General features: G+C 45.5%; 2 protein-coding genes across 3 annotated transcripts; one reads left to right on the top strand and one right to left on the bottom strand.

Annotated features, from left to right (window-relative positions):
• The first annotated feature begins 775 nt into the window (after window positions 1-775).
• On the top strand, window positions 776-6,564 carry LOC112106264 (tachykinin-4-like). Its single transcript, XM_024199426.2, has 5 exons — window positions 776-886; window positions 2,942-3,041; window positions 3,864-3,896; window positions 5,086-5,139; window positions 6,512-6,564. The coding sequence occupies exons 1-5, from the start codon at window positions 776-778 to the stop codon at window positions 6,562-6,564; spliced, it is 351 nt and encodes a 116-aa protein (XP_024055194.2).
• Window positions 6,565-9,361: 2,797 nt separating this feature from the next.
• KAT7 (lysine acetyltransferase 7) lies at window positions 9,362-25,231 on the bottom strand. 2 transcript variants are annotated; one of them, XM_024199414.2, is made up of 15 exons: window positions 25,149-25,231; window positions 22,590-22,737; window positions 20,865-21,041; window positions 20,408-20,647; window positions 19,098-19,180; window positions 18,774-18,863; window positions 17,551-17,649; window positions 17,266-17,376; window positions 16,133-16,324; window positions 15,670-15,759; window positions 14,769-14,909; window positions 13,426-13,519; window positions 12,562-12,708; window positions 11,059-11,165; window positions 9,362-10,470 (listed from the first exon to the last, which is right to left on the bottom strand). In XM_024199414.2, exons 1-15 carry the CDS (start codon window positions 25,161-25,163, stop codon window positions 10,369-10,371), a joined length of 1,836 nt encoding a protein of 611 aa, XP_024055182.1. In that variant the 5' UTR covers window positions 25,164-25,231; the 3' UTR covers window positions 9,362-10,368. The 2 variants fall into 2 exon arrangements, with proteins under 2 accessions (XP_024055182.1, XP_024055180.1); XM_024199412.2 differs by lacking the exon at window positions 25,149-25,231 and having other exon boundaries at window positions 22,590-22,761.
• Between the last annotated feature and the right edge of the window lie 1,015 nt (window positions 25,232-26,246).

The following is a 26,246-nucleotide window of genomic DNA, read 5'->3' as shown; positions in this document are numbered from 1 at the left end:
GTCAGAGGATCTGGCATCCCCCCTGAGCAGAGCACCCATTGGAATAAGTGTGTGTTTTTGTGTGCAAAAGGAATGCTGCAAATATCAGGGAAAAGGAGAGCACCCATCGGAGAGAGAGAGAGAGAGAGAGAGAGAGAGAGAGAGAGTGTGTGTGTGTGAGAGAGAGAGAGAGAGAGAGGTCAGAAGCCTTACAAAGGCATAAGGATATGGCTTTGCCATGCAGCACAGTCAACCTGCCTTGAGGTTTGAGTGATGGAGAGAGGGAATAAATGACAGGAGTACAGTGGAGCACAGAGCATCCCTCCCTCTCCTGTACAAAGCCCTCCTCCTCAGAGATTACCCTAGAATCATTGGGTACTTCTTTAGGTCATAAGAGTAGCTGCTCATTGATTGGACTGGGGAAGGTAAATTCCTTTGAGAAATCTGGATAAATAGAGGCAGCCGAGCTCAGATTTGCAGACAGGTAAAAGGCGAATCTAGGACTTTGACAAGACAGAGGAAGAATAGAAAGAAACAGGCACTGAATTAGGGAATTGATGTCTTATTAAACTGATGGGCATACCTCGGGCTCTTACCAACTTACAGTGCAGCTATAAGACAGAAATAAACAAAAAAGAGGGAGGAAAAAACCCAAGATCTCGCTTCTAATCTCCCTCAGCAGAACGCGAAAGAGCCCCAACCTTCTCACTGAGTTCTTTAGAACCCAACTATTTAAACATTTGCCAGGTTAGACGAGGATCTTTAGAGGTTTAGACGAGGATCTTTGTCAAGAGCTATGGAAAGCTTTAGAGTTTTTTTCCTGATGATTTTGCTTTGTTCACAGATTTTCTGTTTTGAAGATGTGCCCAGTTTGGAGAAAGACCCTTGGACAGCCCCGTCTCTGAAGGTAAATGGCTTATTCTTCCTTTCTTTGTGGATTTTTGAAGGCTGGGAGGGTGTTTTGAAGCCATTTATGGCTTGGGGAATTTATTCTCTCAGTATCTTAGCACAGTCTGATTTAACTTTATAGTCTCCTGCAAAGGAGGACCACTAAGAGCTAGTAGTGATGCTTTGCGCTGATGTAGGACTTGACCTCTTCAAAGTCCTTTCCAAACAATAATACTCACAACACCCCAGGAAGGTGTGGTAGGTAGGGAGGTATTTATTATCTCCACTTTACAAATTGGAAAACTGAGACCTAGACAGGTTAAATGACTTCGTCTCAAGGGTCTCTGGTTAAAAAGGAAACGTGTGTAACATATTTTTAAAGGAATGGTTTCTAAGAAGTGAAAAACATCCATCAGTAATCCCATTGGTGCTAGACACCACAGCAATGGCTACATTAGAAACAAGGTACTTTGAAGGGTTATTACATACGGTATGTTTCTAGACAGCGTATCTGCTTTGAAGTGCAGTTGCATACAGAAAAGGGGCTACGTTAAATATAGCACCTTCTTCAAATCCTATCTGCTCAGTTCTCTATCACTAGTAAGCGTTAGCCAATGCAGCTAAGGGACAGGAAGCTAAAATATATTCTGCCCCATGTATCAGCAACTAAATTGTCATGCAAGCTTCCTCTGAGTACTGTAAACTTTTCTACTGGCAATAAAGGGGAAAAATAACAACTATACTTAGCTTGTATGCAGTGCTTTTCATTTGTAGTTCTCAAAGCACTTTACAGAAGAAGGTAATGATATTCATCCCTACTTTACATGTGGGGAAACTGAGTCACAGAGCAAGGCCATGATGTGCCCCAGGTCATATAGCAAGTCAGTGGCAGAGCTGAGAACAGAATGCAGGAATCCTGACTCTCAGTCTAATGCCCTTGCCACTGGACCACACTACCATCCCAGTATGGCTTGGCGTTTCAGATCTCATGGTGAGTTGGCAGGCCTGGTAGTCTGAAAACTCCTCTTATGATTTGTAAGCTATAAGCAAAGTTGACTGGGAAATTGCTGAAAGCAAAAGGTGGAACCCTTTAATGTCTTAATGATACATAGGAAGTGCCAGATTGGATCAGATAAGTTTGCTGTCCTGTCCCTGACAGTGGCCAGTACCAGCTGCTTCAGAGGAAAATGCAAGAACCCTACAGCAGGTAGTTATGGGATAACCTGTCCATCAGAAAATTTTCCTTCTGACTCCCATCCATTAGAGGTTGGCTCATGCCCTGAAGCAGGAAGGCTCAATGGATCTTCAAAAATTCTGTGATTTTTTAATTTGAAATATTCTTTTTACTAACAGCACGGTATATTAAACAGGAACTAACTCCTACCCTTTATAAGAGTTCCAGCCTTCCAGGACATGAGGTTAGAGTTTAAAAACACCTCACATTCCTGACATATATTAACACATCTGAGAATCTTTACATTACAAGGGGCAGAAATCACTTATAGGCTAGATCTCAGTAATAAGGAACAAAAGAGAAAGTGGAATTGTGAGTTTGTTTGCACACACTGAGCCCGATTCTCTACTGCAATGGCCCACACGCACTGGGGTTTCTTTTACCTCTTCATTTGCAAAGTATATACAGCAAGGCTGCTGGTTTGCCTCCGGAGATTTACAAGAGCCATGATGAAAATCACTCTTTGCCATTGGATGTTGTATTATCATTAATGTTCAGAAGTGGTTAAAATGATCTGAGCTCTGAGTGGAAATTTCATAGCCTGGACTATCTAGCTACAGGGATTGGATCTCCTGGAGTCATTTAGTAGCACTAGGGCAATTAATGTCAAGCTGTGTTATTGAAGTCCTATCAAATCTCTGTAGATATCAGTATCTGCCTGTGTAGGAAGCTAACGCAGTAGCATGACCAATTTGGCATCCCTTAACTATTTCACCCTCAATGCTCCAAGCTGCTGCTTGAAGGGAAGTTTTCGCTCCCAGACTCTCAGCTCTTGGTTCATTACTAACAGCGGGGATGGGATTTCAGCTTCTGTCCTTGGCTCTCCCTTTTGCTTTCTAGGATGAGGGCTTGCAGAGCAGCTCCCTCCAGCGCTTTGCACAGCTGGTGAAAAGGGGGAAATTCCAGCAGTTCTATGGCCTGATGGGAAAACGGGCTAGGGGTAAGTTCAGTGCTTATCAGAAATTAAAACAGGCGTCCCCCCTTGCTTAGTCCATCAGACCAATGCATGCAAATTGCCACTGAATGCAAGGACCTAGTACTTTCCCTTGTTCAACAAGAGAACTGTTGGGCTTTTCGTTTGGTGAAGGGGAGGTGAGCTGCTTTCATACTGCAGCCCTAACGGTCTTCTATTTTCCCCTCACTTCTGTGATCCTTTGTGACAACCACTATCGTTCTGCCTGAAGAGATTTCATTCAGAATTTATCAGTGGCACCCTGATAATCAAAGGGTTGATATTTTCACAATAATACCACTTATCAGAGGAGCCAAAGGTTACCAACATTATCCCCATTTTAGAGATGGGGAAACTGAGGCTTGGAGAGGCAAAGTGACTTGACTAAGGTTACAGAGTGAGTTAGTAGCAGACCTAGGAGCAGAACCTAGGTCACTCTTCTCCCAATACCTTGCTCAAACCACTAGACCAAATGGCCTCTCTGAGGAACAAGCCCTCCCTTGGCTCAGAGTGCTTCCTACACAGCAAAACTAGTCCCTGCTGGTCTCCACTGCACAAGAATGAGACTAGATCCGAGCACCTGGCAACACAGTATTAATCCGCCACCTCTTCCTCTCCTACATTAAATATCCACCCAAGAGGGAATCCCATTGCAATGACAGCACATGACTTTGTACATCTCTTTAGAATGTGGGCAGCGTAATAAGCAAAATGCATATATGACGTTACACAGATCACTTGGGAGAGGTTCAGGGGAAAAGAACAAGGTGTTCACGCCCAACCTTCATTTCTCTCTTTCTTTTTAAAAAGGGGTGCCACATACTTCACCAGCGGGGCACAAGAGTGAGTGTTTCTTTTCCCCTCATCTTTCTGTTTGTAAAGCCAGTAATGTACGTTCACCCCTACCCACAGCCCAGAGAGGCAGACACAATAATTTTGCTTAGAGTCACCTGCCTCTGTGTCCCTAAAAATGATAGATGAGCTTTTTCCACCACCAAATCCTAACGGGAGTCTAAGTGGTACCTTGATCTGTTGCTAAGGGGAGGAAAAATTTTACTAACGAGATTGCTGTAACATGCTGATGTGCTCCAATCTGTATGAAAGGAGAGAGAAGCACAAAAACCATCTTGAAACATACTTGAAACATGCTGCTTACCCCACCCCCCAAAGGCAGATAAATACCATTCCTATTTTACAGCTACAGAAACTCAGGCAGGAGGTGAAGTGACTTGTCCATGGCCACTGGAGGAGTCAGTGGGATTAGGAGTTGGGTGGCCCTGGATCTCAGTCTCACACTCACACCCTCAGAATACACCTCTCTTTCAAAACAATGAGGGGCAGGGGAAAGCTTCAATCCTCCATCCTGCCCTCAAAGGATTCTTATTTGGACAGGTCAACACTCAACACCTAGTTCCAGGCTTTCCTGGGGTCAGGTCGATCCAGACAGACTAACTTTGTCCGAGATTTTTTTTTTTCTTCCTAGCTTTAAACCACAAAAAACTTTTGAACCAAAGTCTCTTCTTAGGAACAATACTGTCCTCCTCGTTCAGCTCCAGAGTAGCTCTGGGCCAGCAGCAGAGGAAGAGACACAAGGCTCTTCACACTTCTAGAGTATGGCCGTTCGGCAATGGACAGTGGCTCACAGTAATATAGCAGGGGAATCGGTGACAAAAACAGAGTAAGGGCTTGTCTACACCCTGTCTGGGTATTGCTTTAGCTAATATCGGTTTGAAATCCATATAGTTAAAGCTGTACAACCCTCCCCTAGTGTGGATGCAATACTGCCAGTATAAAGAGGCCTTATATCAGTAAACTGCAGCCAGACTGTGGGTTTTACTGCCTGAAACTATTTTGGTAGAAAAATAGTTTTACTGGTACGAAAACTGTGTGTAAACCAGGCCTAAAGGAGGCCGAAATGACCAATTCTCATGTCCACTGTAGACATGCTATTGGTATGGGTCCCCATCTACTTTTCCTGCGTTTAACTTTTATACGTCTCCTTGCCAACCTCTGCATCTCTTTGCCGTACTAGGGCACCAAGGAGAGACGTTCATAGGACTCATGGGACGAAGATCCTCCAGTGGAGGTGGGTGAGCTCCCATACCTGACGCTCCTTATATCAGTCTCTCTCCCGTCAGTTATTCTGACAGGGAGCTTCAGCTCATTATTCACCTGTCCTCCTCCTCCGCCCACTTATTTATAGGAATCCTCTATAGCTGCTGGAGTTTGCAAGAACTTTGCTTGATGCAGCCAGACCCTCATTGGTTCCAGTCTCTCTGGTGGCATTTGTGTGTGTACAGTTGTGTCTTAGTCATGCAGCACAGGGTTTTTATTACGCCCCCCAATCCCTTTCACTAAGGAACGTCCCTCTTGGCAATTTACCATCATATATACGACATGCTGCTGATTTACTATTCCAGCTCCAACTCTTGAGAAGAAGCTGGTATTAACTAATTGGGAATCTCCAACTTTCCTACCAAAATTAGTTTGAGCACAATTTAAAAAGAAAGATACTGATTCCCAAATATTGGGGTGTGAGGATAGGGCATTTCCCACCTTTAAGTCCACACGAGAGCGCAGCCTAAAAGCTAGGAATAACTACTGCACATGATAGCATGACTTTACCCCCTCCTTGCAAAGTTATTCCAAGTTGCCGTTTTTCTCTTCCATAGAATATTTTGTAGCTGCAGTTTATATGATTTTGAAGGAAGCTAAAACTTGCTGGAACACAGGTCTTTGTTTACACCCGCCCCCACTTGCATATATTTTCTGCTCCAGAATTATTATTTGTATTAGGGTAGCACCTAGAGGCCCCAATCAAGATCGGGGCCCCAGTGTGCTAGGTTCTGTGCAGACACATAGTAAGAAACAGTCCTTGACCCGAAGAGCTTACATTTTCAACAGACAAGATCAACAAGGGGTGGGAGAAATGATCCCATTTGCAGATGACAAACTGAGCCCCAGAGAGATTGAGTGACTTGCCCAAGGTCACGCAGGAAGTCCGTAGCAGAGCCAAGAAAAGAAATCTGGGTTCAGGAGTCCCAGCCTTGTGCCTTAACCACAAGGCTACCCCTCCTATCAGGACTGAAGGTCTTTTCCACTGCAGAAATTGGATCTCAGACCTGGTCCATATTAAAAAGTTAGGTGGACCCAGCTACGTTAAAAATCCACCCCCCTGGGCGACATAGTTAAGTTAATCTAACACCTGGTGTAGACAGCACTAGGTTGACAGAAGAATTTTTCTGTCGACCTAGCTACTGGCTCTGAGGGAGGTGGAATACTTACACCAATGGGAGAACCCCTCACATTGGCACCGGTAGCATCTACATACACTGAAGTGCTTCTGCAGTGCTACAACTGTGCTGCTGTAGCGTTTCAAGTGTAGACAAGCCCTCGCTACTATAGAAACCAATCCAAATAGACGTCCCTCATGCAGGTATTTTTCTCTCCTCCTACAGAGTCAACACAGGACTGGGACAACAGCCAGCCACTTCCTGCATGGGAGCCATAGCACGACACTCCATCAGTGACCTACAGCGGCTCCTTTCCTTCACAAGCACTAGATTACGATAGCTATGTCGTCTGCTTGTCCATTCACACCCCATGAATGGAGTAACACAGTGCTTTTCTAGTACCAGATAAGCACTTTAGGATCTTTTCTTTTACTACTGTCTCCTTTGGTCAAACTGCTATGATATATAAATGTATTGCTGTTGCTGGGAAGAATTGGCGCTTTCTTTACATCACATTCAATGAGCAGGGCACAGGGTTAGTATATCCCGTCCTTACTCCTGTAGACAGACAGATACACACTTTGGTTTCCTTATTGCATTATTTCTGCTGAGGTGATGAAGCCTGAAATGTAAGTTCTTAAAAATCAAAAGAGGAAGGAAATGCTCATCTAGTATCTTTTCTTCATTTTTTTAAAGTTAATAACCTGACTGCAGGGAGCTATTGGGGACATAAAAGTTGTGTAACTAAAGTACACAACGTATATAGCAAGAAAGGTTTATTTTATCTCCTTCATCTCCCATTTCAATTCATTATGGAATAAGCACCCATTGTGGGGCAAGCACAAAAAACAGTACCTGAAAAGCTTTCAGTCACCTCGTTGTGGGCGGGAACGGAGATATTTTTTTGTTCTGTATTTGTACACAGAACAATTGCTCAGCAGTGTTATAATGAGGTGCATCGCTCTGGTAGGTTAGGCCATAGTACTCTGTAGTCTAAGGTACAGAGTGTAATTGGGAGGCTACTGCATTCAGTAAACTTTCAGCCATTAAGAGTATGAAGAATTTCCTAGTAATCAATAGCAGCCTAGTGTGTCTCAGCACCATCTTCCTCTCAAGAGATACATACTGCTGCTGGTTGAGAGAGACGCTCCCCTCTACATCCCCACAAATACAGCGTGATCCTCACAGAAACCTTGAGCATCACATTAATATTTCCTCTGGTTCCTGTAGTCTAATAAATGGGGCAGTGATGTACTGGTACAGCTACCAAGATCAATGGTTCTCTGCCACATTCTCCACGATAGTCGTTTTCTATGGCAAGAGTATCAGACTTCACTGGGGTGAGACATTCCCTTATTTCTAATCTCCAACCCTTCTACTCTAGGAGAAGGGGGGGGGAATGATGCCAGCAGAGCTATTTGGCAATGTACTCATCAAGGTTTCACATATTCTCCTTGCTGATCAAAGGCTCTTCCTCTTCATGGAGGAACAGAAACACATGGCAACACAGGGTAGGTGCACAGATGCTCATCCCAACCAGAGTGTAAGAGAGGAGAGCAGAAAAAAGGAGAATCCAGGGTGATTTGCTTCCCACAGTGAATCTCTGGAGAGAGATGGAACCAGAGCAGTTTGATTAGCTTCCAATTTAAATCAGACATTGTAGCAAAGGCTCAAAATCTTTGAGGTCTGCCTTGAACTTCAAACTTTTGATCTTCAAAAGATAGAGACTTAGCTCTTCAAAATTCTCCTGGGGAGGAAGAAATAGGTCTTGTTTCAAAGAGTTTAAGGCCAGAAGGGACTATTAGATCACCCAATCTTACGTCTATAGCACAGTTCATTAATTATCAGCCAGATACCCCTATATTAAGCCCGAAGACTTCCATTAGACTAAAGCATTCCAGTCCTCAGGAGACTAAACTGTGTGCCACGGCAGAGAACAGGAGACTAAAAGGTGCCTTGGTCATGGAAGAACAGCTAGGGTAAACAACGAGGAAGCTCCTCCCTTCTTACAACAACTTTGGGTGGCCCCTACAGTCAGCTTGGTATGAAGTATGGACGTTGGAGGTATGGTCTTAGGGCTACTGTACCTGCTAGAGTTGCACATTCCCAACAGCGCCATCCACCGCAGAGTCATTTCTAAACAAAGCTAATACAGGATCTAGGACATTTTTAAACACAGCCAACCTGAAGGCTGCTTCAGTCACTATCCCCATTACAATGACAGCATAAAGGCAGGTTCAAAATTAAAGTATCTTACACGTTAGGAATGGAAAAGCAGTCTCACTCGACGGAAGAGCCACCTTAAATCCCCACTGCTCAGGAAAACTAAAAGGAAGGAATTGACGACTTGAGCAGAGAACATGCTTTATTGAGAAGTAGATACAGGAATAGCACATTCTACCACATCAGGGGAACAGGGTTTAGCTTGTGTACATGACTGGCCTTCTTCCCCACTCCCCAGAGTTCCACCCTGCCAGATGGTTCCAAGAGTAGGTCTTCAGCTACAACGTAGGATCCAAGGGCACTTGACAGCAATCCTCAGTAATGCCCACAAGAATATAAATCCTGTGCCGAGATCTATTTATTTAGGGGGGCAAAGAAAAAGGCACAGCCCACCATGAAAGGGCCCGTAGAGAACTTCTCCACACTGGGAATGGTCAGTGATTAACAAGAAATGGCCCTTACTTACCGGCACAGGGTAAGAGCTTCATTTCAGACACCACACAACAAGAGATCATCGGAAGGGTCTAAATGCAGCTATCACTCACCTCACACCTGTCCCCTCGCAGGAGATAGATAGGAAACACATGGCACAAGGACAGTGGTTATACTTGAAAGCCATTTTACGGAGGTTTCTTTTGGTGGTGCAGAGGGGTGTGTATGTGGGGGGGGGTCACTGTTGTTCTACAAGAACAGACAGGATGCACTGTCAACAGAAAAGCAACCATCCATACAGCTAGCCGGAGCCGCTGCTGATGCACAGAATGTATGCTTTAGACAATCCAACAACTGAGGATATTGCTTTATAGACTTTCTGTGGCTGTTTGGACAAGGATATCAAAAATTCACCTGAAATTAATATTTTATTCCTTTAATATAGAGAGAGTCTTTTCAAAAAGCTACAATTCAAAGACTGTTTTAGGAGAACGACTAAGTTGAAATACACTAAACTTGTTTCTATACGTGTAAAGGAAACCACCAACTCCAGCAACAGGAAACCAGTGATATCTGACCTAAGAGGCCTGTACTGCCATGATACCGTACTAACCTCAGGAGAGCCTGCCACACCCAAAAGGGCTACTCTGTAACAGTATGTCACATCACAGTGCTTTCACACTATTAATCTGGACTCTTCCAGGGTAACACCAATGATCACAGCACTCACTGACAGGTGCAAGTTGTGCAAGCTTCAGAGTGTACAATATTAGCAGTCAGTTTTTGTTACACGAAGACCTGGTATATTATGTGGGGAAGCTCTCTTTAAAGAGGTGTCATGCTGTCTTACTGAAACTAATTGATACATGGGGTAAGGAAGTTCATCAGACAGGATTAGTTATAACAATGCTGAAGTCAGTAAACTGGCAGCATGTTGGGAACCTGCTTGGATGCAGATTTACAACCCTTTCCCCAAACAAAACGTTGATGGAATAATTTGGAGAACAGATTTGTAGACCTTGTTCAAAGGCCACAGAAGCTGTCCTGTCCATTACTTAGAAAGCAGAGTGCCTGCAGGAAGGAACACAAACAGATTATAGGACACGACACAACCTCATTGGAATAAGAACGTGAGGGTAGGACCAGTGACTGGACAGGTACAGTACCAGATATCAGAACTCCTTGGGCCAGTGCTTGGGTCCTATACAGATCCAATCCTTGCAACCTCATTGAGGCCGAAACATAAAGTTCCTCAGAACCAGCGTCTGTGGTGTGCACAAAAGATCTGGGCCAGAACAGTACCAAGGGGAACTGATCTTCCTGGAGGGTACTGTACCAGCCAATCACAATAGCAACAGATACAACAGAGATCCCTAGGGTACTTCCTACTGCTGGGGTTCTTCACTGGCTTCTGGAGTGATGGCCAGTTAAGTTCCCTTGGGAGGGGTCCATTTCAAACAACTGGGATCCATTGTCTTATTGGTGTTTGATCTTTTTGCCTCTTTGGCTATCCATTCGTCAATCAGATCCTGAGAAAGAGAGCATGAAAGGGCAGGTTAAACCAAAGAGAATAACTGATGTGAATTATCCATTGGACAACCCACATGTGAGTCCAACACTCTGGAGATGACCTGCGCACCATCTGCTTGGTATCACAGAGATGACACGTTGTGAATGGAGCAGCCCATATTACTTTTTAGGAACTCCACTGATAACATAGGTCAGGCTGTCTTCACCTACAGGTGACAGCCCCAGAAAGGGGAAATTAAAAAAACAGTGAAGAGGGGAGCTGGGTTTGAGGATTTACTTGCTTAAGACTAGCAATGGAATTTCCCTATGTCAAAAAACAGCACAGAAGGTGGTTAAAAAGCAGAGGATTTCTACACTAGTTGGGGGGAGGAGGGAAAAAAAATCAGACTGGGGACCCACCTGAAACTTTATCAGATATTTTGTTTCGCTTTAAGATTAAAAAGTTCCCTCACCAGAATCAAAGCGCAAGAAAACCCAAGACAAGGCATAGGGAATGTAGATTAAGATAAGATATTATCCTATGGACCCAACACACAAAGCTGAACTGTAAGCAATGAAACGTGCAGGTGCAGCACCAGAAGTCTTACCTGTCTCTTTAACACCAGGTGTTTTCCCTTCCAGTACTTGAGCATCTGAAGTGCCTGCAGAGTACTAACGATGTCAACAGGGTTCACTGCAGTCTCCTGGCTGATTTCTGAAAAACAAGATCACGGTCCACAAGAGGCTAGAAGGCAGCAGGCCAGACCACCAAGGAATTCCCTCAAGACTGCAGCTGTCGTACTTGTTTAGTTCTCGAATACAACTTCATGTTATGCCGTGCCCGCCCTTCATAATTATATCCACAAGATGCCTTGCCAATACTGAGATCTTTTAAGTTTAATGACAATACTCATTCCTCTGCTTCAGCTTGGTCAATGATTAGGGAAGCAGTGTTATCTAGTGGTCAGAGCAGGTACTGGGCGCCCACAGTCCATTCCCAGTTGTGTCACTGACTTGTTATGTGACCGTAGGCAAGTCATCACCTCTGTGCTTCACTTCCCTCACCTGTGAAATGGGAATAATTGTTATCGCCCAAGGGGTGGCTGTGAGGCTTAACTGTTTGTAAAGAACTTTGGAGAACCTTAGTTTCTATACAATTTGCTAGTAATGAAGTCTACGTATCTATCACTGCATATAGTCGAAGTATTTTTAGAAATTTTCGGAAATTTCTCCTTAGCCAAATAGTTTTTCCCTTTTGAAATTAATATTCTAAATTAGCGATGCATTTCGTCCTCTAAAGAAAGCCACAACACAAATCACCATCCACCTCCTGGTACTCCCTGTAGCCAGTTGGGATATGCAGTGACTGAATGCCATTTATTCAGACCTCAATAGTGACCTCTGTGGAGGAAAACTATAAAGATTTACTGGATTGTCACACAACTGTCAATTCATACAAAGACAAGAAGAAGAGAGGCAAAATGGCCCCAGCTGGCCACCAGCACCAAACCTCAGAAGAAAACAATTTGGATCTATTGGGAACGAGCAAGAGACTACTCACCACCTACATTGGGTAATGCAGCAATGAAAAGAGTTGATTTTTGAAAGCATAGACATGAGCTAAGCAGCATCCATGTGCCTGCTGTGTTCCTATTAACTAGATCTGCATAGCATCAGAGGTGTAAAACATTACTCATTTGTATCTAGTTATTCAGTCTTGCTTTTCTGGAGAGTGAGCTGTGCAGAGGAGCTGCTCAGAATGATGCTGACTTTCAAGCTGCTGTTTTGATCCCTATGGCTCACTGGTTTTCTTTTTATAAACAAAATTAATTAAGGGCATAAACGTGGGTGCTTTGAGAGTCTTCAAAGCCCAGCAACCTAGCTTAATTTTAAAAACAGTGGAGTGAGACAGCCAGACAAAAACCCATCTCATTACAGTCTAGAGGAGCCACGCCACTTTAAGAACCCCAGTAAGAGAAAGCAACTCACCCATGAGGGTAAAATGGACCAAACGTCAGTCAGCGCAGGTTTGGAGAAAGGGGTGAAGAACAAAGAGCACAGAAACGTTCCTGAACAAATTCTCTACAAGCTCATTTAGCACTAGAACACACCTTTGATAGAGATCTCTTTGCCTTGGAAATTATGCAGATAACGAAGAAGAACTTCCTTCCAGTAACTACGGTAGCTGATAAGGCCCAAGTCAGACAGCGGGCGTTCTGGAGAGCCAACCTTTTCTTCCACTTTGGAAAGTAAATAACCTGCGAGCAAGAGAAGATGTTTACTCACAGTATACCAGGCTCTCTCCTGACTGTCAACTAGCTACAGTTAACTGCAGGGATTTGTCATCACAGAGGCCCAAAAAGCAACATGTGTGTTGCACAAGTTCACCAAGAAATAGTTAATCTGGGGCAGCCAATGCCTCCTGAATACCACTTTATTAGTAGCACTGGAAAAGCAGCTCCGAAGTCTTTTTCCATACAGACAGACCAACTATAGCCTGCAAAGTGGTGAACGATTATAATTCAGTCCAGGAAATACTGCTGACTTGCATCATCAGTATGATCTGAGACACATTTGGAAAGAACCACAAGAGGCAACTGTGCAGATTTTGTTAGCATAAGTTTCCCTGCAAGGGAGTAACAGTACCTGGATATGAACCATGCTAAAGGCTCCTCTTTTGATGGCCACTTCTGCACCTACATATCTGTTACAACCCTGCCCTGAATGGCCCCACTGGCACACACATGCAAAAGAGTGTGCTCAACAGCTCTTCTGGGAGTCAAGGGCACTGATACATTATGTACAAGCTTGGTTTGAAGGAATCTTATCTGACTCAGCTGTGCATTTCTCTGCTTCTCAAAGGTCAGTGCAGGAATACAGTCTAGAGACAAAAGCTGAACTCTTGAAGATAGAGGGTTTGCCTCATTTCACAGACACGGCTGAAAGATTTTGCCATAACTTTTCCATATACTTACTGAAGTCAATGAGCATTTTGCCATAACCCTGCCTCATGTACTGGGGCATCGTCAGAATACAAGACACATTGTAGTTGAGGAAAGAATTCTTCTCCTGAAAGCAAGAAGAGGGAGGAACTAGATCAGCAGGTCTCAATCTGCACAAACAGCAAGTCTATCACTATTGCAACAAGCCAAACAAGGCAGCACAACTGACGCAATACAAGTTGAGGGAAACAGCAATGCAATAGCCAGCCTGACAACTAACTTTCAATGTGAGCTTCCTCCACCCACCAAGCTGGCGTAGAGTTTATTACTGTATTAACCATTAAACTGGGCATCCACTCTCATGATTGCTAGGAGTAGGATGGAAGGCAAATAGAGCCCTGTCATGAGAGATTGTTGATTTAACCAGGACATTAGGGTAGTGCTGGCACAGCAATCTCTGTTCTGAATCCAACAACCTTCTTAATTGCACATGCAACATAAAGTCAACACTGCATTAGAATGATACACATACTGCACTAGCAAAAAGTTTAATGAGGGAAGAGACCCATTAGGACAACGCAGGATATTTCTTTATGTTTCTTTAGTGCTTTATCCAGTCATAATTTAGGTGGCTTAAGAGACGGAGCTTCCAACACTCTCCTTGGGAGACTATTCTACTGTCTAATGGCTTTCATTTGCTGCAATTTTTACTCTCTCAGGACAATTGCACCACAGAAACTGCATTTAAGTAAAGACAGCTAGGAAGTGTACTTCACAAAGATGTACTAGGCATTAAAGAAAAAGTCCAGAGACACTTCTGTCTATTAAGGAGGCAACATGGGTGAGCAGACAAGGCACAGAACTATGAGCTAGGAGACCTGGCTTTTACCCTAACTTCTGCCACTGACATGTGGTGTGGCCTTGGGCAATTCACTTCACCTTTGTTCCTCAGTTCCCCTATCTCTAAAATGGATATGATATTTTCCCATCTCAAAGTGCTTTATAAAGCTCTAGGGATAAAAAGCATTAGAAGTGCTAACTATTATTAGAAAATGAATCTAAATTTATCACAAAGGAATTCATCTCCATTTGAGACAGAGAGATCCTAGCTAACTTGTATACAAGTGATTACGAATTACTGTTTAATATAACAATGTCTCTTTGCAAAAGTTTGATTTTGCTAGCCATTAGGAAAGCTAAATAGCAAAGCTTCTGAAAAGCTTCTGTAGTTTAGCTTTGAAATTTTAGCTCTTCCTGGACACTTGGATGTTGGGACTTGTAGAAAACTGAGGAGTGAGGGTTTGTACAGATGACCTCTGTCTTAAGCTACAGCATTAATACAGGTTTACATATATTGGTGGTTGATTTCTACTGACCTTGGAGAAATACCCTATCAGGTGGCAGCCAGTGTTGTCAGCTTCTGTCATGACATAGAAGAGGAAGGGTTCAACATCGTAATACAGAGTCTTATGATCCAAGAAAAGCTTCGCCAGCAGGCACAGGTTTTGGCAGTAGATCTGGAAGCAGAAGGAGAATCTGACACACCTGTTTGTCATGGTGCAGCATCTCTGAAAGAGAACCCCTTCCACTTTTGAAAGGATGGGAACTGTAACAAAATACAGATTAGAGTAGATCTGTTCTTCCACCAAATGTGCGTCTTCTCAAAACAGCTTCATTCCTAGCCATGGCAACAAAACCCCTCAATATCCAGTTTCTAGGAGGGCTTAGAAGGGTCTTCCACTATGGCTCTAGCCATTTGGAGGCAACTGTACCACTTCACTAGACTAAGCCCTCGGTTGTACCTGCCAGTACACGCTACATGCTAGTCAATTGTGAATGCTCTAACCAGCAATGGAGCTGGGTTGCTCCGCTGCAGTTTATAGCACTCGTAACTGAACAGGAGACAGGCAGTGGTGGCATGAGTCCAGGAACGGAGGGTCCTCACTAAGGTTCAGAAGGGGAACTGAACATACAAGTACTAGTGCAGGAGCTGCTGTCAATTGTATGTGAACAAGCTGATGGAACCATGGACCTGCAGGAGGGCTGAATATCTGCCACAAGGAAGATGCAGATAGACATTATTCAGGTGCACTGTTGCAAGAACCATCCAGTGCATTAAGATAACTACTAGCATTGCGAGAAGGGGCAGTGTAGGCATTAACACCCCTTCTGGAATCAGAGGGAAAGAGGCCATGATCTCCTGCTTCTCTACAGTGTAAGGCAGGCGACATATAAAGTGCATTAGAAAGACTGTGCCACCATTGCAATTCCAGTTACCTTGTTCTTTTTCCCATCCACTTCAAACACCGAAATGGAGCCTTTGCGGTAAATTTCGTCGCCTGGTGGATGTTTCCAGACACATTTTGCCTACAAGAAAATGACATTCAAAGTTAGGGTAACAATACTGCTCTAGCAGCTGCTTTGAAAGCAGAAAGAGCCTCTTGGATACAGAATAAGTGTTCCTAGCAGGGAAACATTCATTCCTGTTCAGCTACAATGAGAAACTGGATTCCCAGCCCCCACTCCTACTCCACTGCGGTCCATCCAGCTGGCCCAGGGATTAAGACAATCTGAGAAAACCTGTCTTCCTTTCAAAGCTGTGCAGAGCACTTAGCATTCAGGCAGGCAGGCTCCCAAAGGGACTATTCGAGCCCAAAACAGCTACTTTGTTTTGACGTGTTTTCATTATACTTCCAATCTCCAAACCTAAGGAGCTGGGCAACGATCACCAAGGATTTACCATGTGTCTGCGCAGGATTGTCTGACTCTTCATGTATTTGAGACAGAACTCGCACATGTAGAGGCGTCCCAACCGAGCATACTCTTCTGGGTAGGGAGAATGATACCAGGTGTCCAGCTCATAGCGGCCAAAGGCAATTGTTTTAATCATGTTGCTGCCTTCTGTGATCTGGCCCTGAAGCCGCAACTTCTCCTATCAGCGGAAGGAATAGAGGAAATGTAATAAAAAAGGAAAGGGAAAAACAAACATTTATTTCCCTTCTGTGAGCCTCTTCCAGAGCCATCTTATAAAATGCAAAGCCCCAAGGAGCCCTCCATGCTAGCTTGACACATATTAACAAGTTTCTTGTCATGCCGGTATGGCCTGTGATCTCCAGGACCTCACATCACTCAACCTTACCTTGGATTGTTAACTTGAAACAAATTTACCCTCCATGCCCACTTTGTATTTTCTCCCTCCCACAAGGGGAAAAGGGTCACTGACCATTCTGGTCAAGGTGGCCCCCAGGTACCACCAGAGACCATCAAAATTGCTTCTGGATCCGCTTTGGGGGTGGGAAGCGGCATCTCAAGAAGCCCTTATCAGTCTAGCTTAAGACACAGTTCTGAACTCCAGGATGGCAGCGCGCTGACAGGCTGGCCTCTTGCAGAGCATTTTAAACTCTCAACTCAATCAATACTCAGCTATTGTTTCAATGTGTGAAGCTGTTGCCCATTCTGCCCAGGAACACATTGATCTTCTCTCACGGGAGGAAAGCTGCAAATGAGCACTTGATAAATGGGACCGAATCACTCTCTTGCCTCAGAGCTCTTGCAGTGTCCAAGACTGGAAATGCACAGCTCCAGCTGTACTGTGGGCAAATTCATTGTTGTCAGACACCTCTAGACTCCTTATATTTTTAAGACCTAAATACAGGAAGACAGTCAGCCCTGGTGTAACTCCACTGACTTGGCTCTTATTTTGAACATGTTACACTCTGCATTCTACTGCCATTTACACTTTGCATAGTTCAGAGGTGGTTCTTCTCACACACTCTCACTCATCAGCATAAACACTGCAGACTGTGGGGACGTTCAGCTCTTGGGAAAGCAAAGGCCGCTGCTAGCAGACATGTTAAGGATTAGGAGTCTCACCAGGTCTTCAGAGGCCCGTGCTTGTGCTCTTCGGAAAAGCTCTAGGTCATACTCGCTAGTCAGGTTTTCCAAGAGGGGTTCTCTGGTGTTGCCATAGGTTTGTCTGTGTTCCTGAAAAAGTTAAATATTAGGAGCTTTAAACCGCTGAATGATCTATGCCAGCCCTGGGCTGCTGAATGCCACAGCCTTGTTTGCCCAGCATTCTGCAGGATGAGTGGAAAGCAAAATCTCCATATACTTGTGGCATACTATAGAAAGGAACTAAAGTACATTTTGCTGTCATACCATGTACTTTTCTTTCTGCTCCTTGGTTAGTCCCGCATTTCTTTTCTTCCTCAGCTCTGCTACCTTCTCTTTGTACCGCAGCTGTCTCTCTGTCGGTGCCTGAAAGAGAGAAGCTAGGAATAGTCAATGCACTTAACTTACTTCAAACATTGCCCGTATCCTTTCAGTTCTAAAGGACTCAACATTCCATGCGTTCCCCCTTTCATCAAGTCTTTCTCCCCTGAAGGGTACGTTCAGTTGAGTGCTCGTCACCAATAGCTAGGAAAGGCAATATGAAATCACAAGGCAACATAAAGGAATATAGAGTATGTTACGTGAGCAATGGGTTGATAATGTGTGCTAGCTGCATCTTCCATTAAAAAAAAGTGTTTAAATGAGTTTTATGAATTTCAAAGCTCATGAGAGAACACAGATTAGAGTCAGGCAGAGCGCAGACATGTAAAGGACAGAGTCCTCTTTCTTCCCCAGGCCTGCTAGTGCGCCTCAATCCCAATGCACAGAACCATACTCTGTCTATTTGGGATTTTATCATGTGGACAAATATTCCTTGGAAACAGACTCAGGTCAAACTTGTTAGAAAGATAAACTCATCTAGATTTGAACCCAAGTGTCCAAAATTTGAGAAACATGAACCACTGAAGGCCTTCTCTTTGGTTTAGCAGAAGGTATACTGACCAATGCGTTTCTGTAGAAACACATTTGCTCTGCATTTCAAAAAGCACGAACAGAGAATAATCTCTCAGAACAGCCACAGCCTATTTTGCATAACTATAATAGATTGGTGGATTATGATGTTTCCTATAGCAATCAGGGCCAGCCACATCCCATGTTCTCACCAGCAACTAGGGTTTTTTTTGGAGATATCCTATCTCCTAAAACTGGAAGGGACCTTGAAAGGTCATCGAGTCCAGCCCCCTGCCTTCACTAGCAGGACCAAGTACTGATTTTGCCCCAGATCCCTAAGTGGCCCCCTCAAGGATTGAACTCACAACCCTGGGTTTAGCATGCCAATGCTCAAACCACTGAGCTGTCCCTCCCCTGCTCCAAACCCTCATCTCATGATTACAATGGAGAGGATAATGGTGCACGAGGGCCCAGCACAAAGCCCATTTCAAAGATGAATCAGGAAGAGGAATGCAAGAGTTCTAGTCACAAAAGCTTGAAGGCCCAAACTGAGGTTTCGCACCTGGAATTGGGACACTGCTTATGCAGAGAATGCATACCTGATGTCTGGTGGCATGCCTGTTGTTGTCATCCTGTCTGTGGGACAGCATCCTCTCCTCGATCTGTTTATCCCGGCTCTGTGCTCTCACCTGGAAATCAGAAAAAAGCCCTCAAAGCATGTGAGGAGTCTTTTTCCAGTTCCCCTTTGAATTCCAGTATACAGAATGCACACCATGATACAAATATGCACTGCTGTTTCATGTCTGAAGTGAGACTACACTTCGAGCATAATAACCATCAGTTTAACCCTGGGCTATTAATGACAGGCCTTGACATCTCGTATTGTAAAAGCAGAATGAAAACAGAAGAGGAGAGAAAGTTACCTTGCACTCATCTGCTGAGAGATTATGATATAGTGGGCATCCTGATATGGAAAAGTGTCTCTCATGCTTCCCTGTTAGGTGTCCTGTGGAGAACCAGAGAAAAAACCTTACAGCCAGTAAGTAAAAAAGCAAATAATTAAAGCATCTTTAGATCAGGTGGTTAGACACTGTGGCTGGGTTTCAAAGAGGGGCTAAATAAGTTTATTACCCGTAAAACAGGCCGAAGAAATCTCATGATTCACAAGATAAGCTGTAGGGGCCAAAAAGGAAACCCAAATATACACACTACACCACATTATCATGTTAGCTCATCTTCCTTCCAAGTATCCTGCTTCTGGCAGTAACAAGGGTCTTACCTCAAGAACCCTATATTTTCCCCAAGCCTTTACGTTGATGACCCATCTCCTTTCTGACAGATCACTTTCCTGTCACATCACATCCATTCCCCTTGTACTCTCACCCCTCCACTGCAGGGTGCAAGAATTCCAAAAGGATTTACTAGGATTGGAACCAACAAATTTCACCGATGTTCCATCCAGAATACCACACGATATCAATGTAAACAGGGTTTTTTCATTTTGTTTCAAAGTGAATTTAGTGCGGATTGCATTTGTCCACAGAACCGGTAAAGTTCAGACAGCAGCAGGGCAAGCTTCCTCCACACTATCCTGTCACAGCACTGACACGCACTGACCACCTCAAGTGAGAAAGGGTATTTCAAACTCCATGGCCCATTCAGTTGCTCTCTGCTGAGAAACTATTAAAAAGGGGGCGACTGAAGTTTGTGTAGGAGGAAACTGAAGCAAGATCAAAACTATTTCCACATATGCCAAAGAGCCAACAGGTGGCACAGCATCCAGTCACTATTAACGGACTGGATCTCAACTACTGACCTAGAAGAATATTCCATTGACCTTCCAGGCCCAACGCTGCAGAGAATTTTGCAGTAAACTCAGAGCTTTTTGTACAAGTGATAGTGCATCGTGAGAACTCCACTGATCTGGGTGCAGATAAAGAAACTTGGAAAAAATCTGCACTGTAACCATCCATTCTGAGGCTTTTCTTCTCACCACCCTCAACTATTTCTGGCTAAAAGACACCTCTGAAAAGTATGTACTGCTGGCGTGTTCTAGTCCCCCCAAGTGGTTTTCTATTTCAACCACCCAACAAATACCCTGATCCCAATAAAATGCATGCTGCTGAGACATACTATTCCACCCAGTGGGGGTTCTCAGTCCTGTGAAACGTGGGCTACTGAGCCCAATGTCAGAAATGGAAGGGAGAGGAACTAATCTTGGAGCTGGCTTTACCTAGGGAGTTGCAGCCAGGCGTGGGACACTTCATGTTGAAGTTGTAGCTTTCATGGAAACGGCGGCGCTTGGGGCGGTGAGATAGGTCACTTCCAGAATCCTTCATGGACATGTCCTTGGCAATGCTCTCATCATGGGACACATTTGGACTGGATATATCTATGTCAGACTCTGAAGAGGGGGCATTCCCAGTTGGGGTGCGCGGTGGAGACTCGTCATGATCCACTGCATTTTTGGTATCTGAATGAGAGTTGAGACATTATAGATTTGCATGAAGGGAAGCTTACAAAGAAATGAATTACGTGACTTCACACAACACACAGCCACCTGCTGCAAACCCTCATCCTTAGGGCCCTGCATTAAACCATCAGTCTCATAGGGCTGGTCTCCGAGAGAAAGCACACCACTTGGCTGACATCGTCCTGCAAGCACTCAAAGCCACACCTCACTCCCGTACCTCTATCAGAGAAGTCGACCACTTGCTCTGTTTCTGATCCAGATGAGCGGGTCTGTCGGAGTGGGTATTTTTTTGGAGTCACAGGGGTGGGTTGTTGTTGACTGCGGGTCACCCTCCTAGTAGAATAGGCAGGCTCCTCTGTGCCAAAGGATGGCGGATTACGAACTGGACTGGAATCTAGTTTAATAAAAAATAAAAAACCAATGTAATTGAGGGCAACCACTACCAATCACTAACCTGCCTCCCCGCCTGATCCCAAAGCCAAGGTCAAATTACCTCTGGTTCTGCTCCTATCAACAATCCAAACTACAAGTTCAACATCATCTGACAGCTTGACCCCAATATCAAGGTATCTCTTCCAACACCATTGATACATCTACTAGCATCGAGATCTGTTCTGTTCGTCTAAGCTGCCCTCTTTCACAGTTTTACAGATACTATGAGCCACCAACAATCTGAGGAATGAGGCACAAAGTCAACTTGCTCTGTACTCCATCATTTATCCAATGGTTACAAACCATCTCCCACTGAGAAAGAGAAAAAGCTGCCTGTGAAGATGAGGATCATTACTAGTTAGATCAGCCCTCTGTATACCACAGCTGCTTTTGGTGCAAGGCAGTAGAGTTGGGACCCTGCATGTAACCTTCCAGCATTACCACCCTTAATAAAGATTCTCATGCAGCAAATTCTCCAGCAAAAAATGTTTTTTTCCTTTTAATTACTGTCAGCCAAGATCAGCAGTCCTTAAATCAACTATGAGGAAGTGGAAAAGTAAAACGTACCTTCTGTCTAGATGCCAAAATGTAGAAACTTGCAAAATATACCCCACTAACACAATATATTGGTTACACTGCATTACACAACAGGCTTTCAACTAATCTAAAAATACACTCCTCCTCACAGCACAGAGCCTCAACTTCCATTTCTGAGCACCTCCAAGCAGCCTGAAGTCTCCAAATACCAACTTCCCTCTTTCTGTCTAGTTATTTATATGCTGTTCTCATCACCGTGATATTACTAAGCTAAAATTCAGGAGAAAAAGCCCTGAGGTCCAGTTTCAGGGATGTGGTTACAATGAAGCCATAACAGAACAGCGAATTCCAGGTGTGCCAGGCCTTTATGCAAAGGCATGTTTTGAACATTTCTTTTGATTACAATACAAACAGCTGTTCCTTTAAATAACTCAAGCGACTTAGAAATTTTGGGAACATTCATTCATGTGAATGATACGTAGCACTTCTATATAACTACACGCTTAAGAATCTTTAAGTGCACCAAAACCACTAAACTGAGCATCACAAACGTTTGTATTGGGTAGACAGCATCCATTATACACATAAGGAAACTGAGTTAGAGAGGTCAAGTGACTTTTTAAAGGTCTCAGAAAATCAGTGGCAAAGCTAAGAATAGAACCTAAGGATTCCAACTGTCAGTGCCTTTAACTACGAGACAACACTACCTTTCAGATCAGGGAATAGATAGGAGGTCAGACTTCCGACCCCCTGTTTAATCATTAGATTGAACACCCTCATTTATGCAATGCATCCTTGCAATGCCTTTGTTCCTTTCCCTGGCACACCTGTATTCAATGAGAAAAAATAATGAATGGGATTAACTAATGTGAAGGTAAAGATTCACTGAAATTCCTTTAAGTATTACCAAGCCAAGAATACTGTGACTGCCTAGCCAGCTGCGTCTGGTGGGGCTAGGAAGAAAGGCATTTACCTTGAGAGCTCTGACTGAGCCTGGCTGAGGAACGGGTCACGCGGGCGGATCTTCGCGACGTGCCATCGCTTTCAGAGCTGTCTGTGTGCTCGGGATCTGTAGAGAAATCGGAGTCTTCGGTTCCATCTGAACTACTGCCTGCATTCCTCTGTAACACCACAGACCCAGACATTAGCACAGGAGCACTTCTACTTGTATACTTGTATTAATACTAGAAATAAGAGACTATTTGATGCTAGAAAGATCATTTCAATACACCACAAAAACAAACTAATGGCATCCAGGTAGTTTGCTCTGGAGGAAAAGCTCGCTTTAGTACAATAAACATGAGATATCAGACAGGACCATCCATAATACAGGATTTTTGCAAACAGATCAGGTCCATAAAACTACAGATGACACTAATTTCATTTTAGAAGAACATACTTGAAGTTTCAAGCAATTCAGACATTAGCTCCCTAATTTAACAAAAAGGTTCCAGACTGACTGCTCTCTTTCCAGGGCTCTCACTACACCACTACACATAAGCAGCAGTGCTTCCCCTTTATCCTCTGAAAGCGTGCTCTTGCAAGAAAGTGAGACAGCAGAGCCAAGGCCCAGCAGAGTTAGCAGTGGGAAAGACGGGAACCAAGACTACATGTCCTGACCAAATGACCATTCCACTTGCCCCACTGGGGTAGGGTTTGGGGGCCGGAGTGGGAGTGATGTGAAACAAAGCCCAGGACTCAGTGAACATGCAGGATTTCATGCCATGGCAGGTTGATGAATGCAGGTGCATCACCCTGAGTCTTCTAGATGCTCCTATATACAGGGAATCCCAGCTACACAACCCTGGGATTTGGGAAGGTGAAGGAACTCAGGGGAATCTGAGGGGGTAAAGAGGGGAGTATAAGGGGTAGCTGATGAAGTTCATCAAGGGTGAGCTTTGGCAGTGCACAGTTGTATGGTGTAGAGGGGGGAATGGGAGGGGGTGAGATAAAAGCAATCCTGTGGGAGTGGTATAGCAGGAATAGCTAAAGCAACCCACGGTGGGGGTACGTTTATGGCATAGAGAGAAATATGGGGGAAGAAATAAGGCCAAGTGTAGGAGGGTGGCATAGAGAGAAGCATGGGGAGAGCTAAGACAGTCAGGGTGGTAGTACAGAAGAGTGCACGGGGGGAATTAATGCAGCCCAATGCAAAGGTCTTCCCTGGGGTACATTAACTCAGCCAGATATTTGCTTAGTTTTACAACAGGCTACATAAAAACTAGTGAAGTCATGGGGGGAGGGATAGCTCAGTGGTTTGAGCATTGGCCTGCTAAACCCAGGGTTGTGAGTTCAATCCTTGAGGGGGCCACTTAGGGATCTGGGGCAAAATCAGTACTTAGTCCTGCTAGTGAAAGCAGGGGGCTGGACTCGATGACCTTGCAAGGTCCCTTCCAGTTCTAGGAGATAGGATAGGATAAGTCAGTAGAAACTAAAGTGTCATCCAATGATTTGTTTATACTGCTCTATATACTAAGACACTGAAATGTAAGTACACTATTTTATGTTCCAACTGACTGATTTGATAATTATATGGTAACAATGAGAAAGGCACGAGGCAGCAACTTTCCAGGACTGGTGGGGCTGTGACCCTGGGGTGGTTTTAGGTCTGATTTCGCAAGCAAGTCGTTTTTAAGTGAGGGGACGCTTGGGGGCCCGCAAGACCGACCAGGCTCCTGCCAGGGAAGGTGGAGAGCCACGGCTCTAGGGTGGGGATGCTCTCGTGGGGAGTCGGGCAAGCCTGGCCGGGGGGTGCCCTAGAGGGGAGGAGGGGGAAGGGCAAGGCAATCTGGGGGAGCAACGGAGGCTAAATCAAGCGCGACACCCCTGTCCCTGGCTGGGGGATGGGGCGCCCCTACGTACCCCTGCCGCCGCCGCTTTGTTTTGCCCCCGCTGCGTTACCGCTCCCTCAGGCGCGCGCCCCCGCCTGCTCCAACCAATCACGGTAGAAGAGGGGCGGGGCGGATAGGAATCCTCTCCAATAGAAATGTTAATGAGGAAGAGGCGCGGCCCCAGGGCGTGACTGACGGGAAATTCCAGCCTATCCGCGTGCATCTCGCTGCCACAGACCCAACCACTCAGGGAGGACAGATTGAATGGGAGGGAAGGGAGAGCGAACGGGAGAAACAAGGCACGCGTGGGGAGGTGACGGTAGGGGGCGGAGACGGGCAGCAATGACGTCCAATCAGCGACCAGCAGTGCCGCAAGGAGGAGCCAATCAACGACCAGGACTCCAAGTAGGTGTCCAATCAGAAAGGCAAGAAGGCGGAACGTGCTCCAACAGGGGCAAGGGGAAAAGATGACCGTTGGGGCGATGAGTGATAGCAGCGGTGACCAATCAGTGCTCAGCAGGCCCTACTGGGGAGCCATTCAGGTTGCGAGGTGGGCGGGTGCAGGGGGCTGAAGGCCGCTATTTTCGCTCGGTTTTCATGGCTGTAGGGGGCTGTTCGGTGGGGGGCAAACGGGGGCAAACAGGATCTAACCGCCCTTTCCCTCCCCAGGGCCTTTCCAGCCTGCCCGGCCCTGTACTCACCTTCCTGCGCGGCATCCTTGGTGGGGGCGGGGGCAGCGAAGGCAGTTGGTCTCCGGTGCCCCCGGCCCGGGAAGCGGCGGTAGCCGCCGCGTTAGCACCGGTGGGCTCCGTGGTGACAGCCGTGTCTCTCGTTCTATCTCGCTGACGGTCACTCCGCGCCAGGCCGCTCCTCCGCCGCCAACAGCCCCTGTTTCCAGCTAGGTCCCTCACGCTTCCGCCGGGACACGGTCCACACCCCCGTCACGTGACTCAGATCGAGCCTCACGCCAGCGGCCGCCGCCATCTTGGATTCGGACAGGTAGAGTCAGGCTCTGTTGACAATGAAGCTGGCGGCAGCCATTTTGGATGTGGGCACTGACATCGCCAGGCGGGGGGGCTGCCCGCCATCTTGGTTTAGGGCATTAAGAAGGATTCGACCCTATGGACGCTCAAAGTTTGAAGGGCCGTTTGGGAGTCGGACACGACGTTTTCCAAGGAGCCTGGTGTCTGCGACGGGTTAGGGTTAGGGCAGGCCCCGACTGCCTCTGAGGCCATGATCGGCCATCTTGGCTGCTGTCAATAGAGCCCCTTGCTGGTTTCATTGATTGATTCGGTGTGAGTAGGTCGGTGAGTATCGATGATTTTCCTCAGGGAGGTGGGAGAGTTAGGTATTGTGGTCTCCGTACTGCACCTTGCCCTCCTCTCTTCCTGACCACCGGGGCTTATGGGACTTCATCCCTGGGCTCTGTCTCCTCCAGACTCAGTCGAATATCCGCTGCTGAGGCGGGGTAGGACAGGGGGTATCAGGGGACTGGGAAACGGGGTTGTTTTTTACCCAGCTTGGGGTGGCAGCGTGAGTTGGTGGATGGAGCAGCTCATTAGCAGACCAGTGCTCATTGTAGGATTGAGAACCCCAGTTCCCCCCCTTATTATTTTCACCCGCTGCTGTTCCTTAATCTGGCATTGAGATGCTGTGTGATAAAGTCACTTTACCTTTCAATGTCTCCGTTTCCCCATCTTTCAAAAAAGGATAATAAAAAACCTACCAGGGATAGCTCAGTGGTTTGAGCATTGGCCTGCTAAACCCAGGGTTGTGAGTTCAATCTTTGAGGGGGCCAC

This window comes from Terrapene carolina, unplaced genomic scaffold (genome assembly GCF_002925995.2).
Source record: "Terrapene carolina triunguis isolate 2854851 unplaced genomic scaffold, T_m_triunguis-2.0 Scaffold193, whole genome shotgun sequence".
Taxonomy (NCBI): Eukaryota; Metazoa; Chordata; order Testudines; family Emydidae; genus Terrapene; species Terrapene triunguis.
The sequence above is the reverse complement of the archived record's forward strand: the minus strand, read 5'-3'. Positions and strand labels throughout refer to the sequence as shown.

Excerpts from the sequence above, each read along its gene's own strand:
- LOC112106264 (XM_024199426.2), top strand. The coding sequence starts at position 776 with ATGGAAAGCTTTAGAGTTTTTTTCCTGATGATTTTGCTTTGTTCACAG. Across the intron at positions 887-2,941 it reads GGACAGCCCCGTCTCTGAAG|GATGAGGGCTTGCAGAGCAG; the intron begins GTAAATGGCTTA and ends TTTGCTTTCTAG. Across the intron at positions 3,042-3,863 it reads GATGGGAAAACGGGCTAGGG|GGGTGCCACATACTTCACCA; the intron begins GTAAGTTCAGTG and ends CTTTTTAAAAAG.
- KAT7 (XM_024199412.2), bottom strand. The coding sequence starts at position 22,761 with ATGTCTGGGTCTGTGGTGTTACAGAGGAATGCAGGCAGTAGTTCAGAT. Across the intron at positions 13,520-14,768 it reads TGATAGGGTATTTCTCCAAG|GAGAAGAATTCTTTCCTCAA; the intron begins GTCAGTAGAAAT and ends TCTTGCTTTCAG. Across the intron at positions 11,166-12,561 it reads CAAAGAGATCTCTATCAAAG|AAATCAGCCAGGAGACTGCA; the intron begins GTGTGTTCTAGT and ends CTTGTTTTTCAG.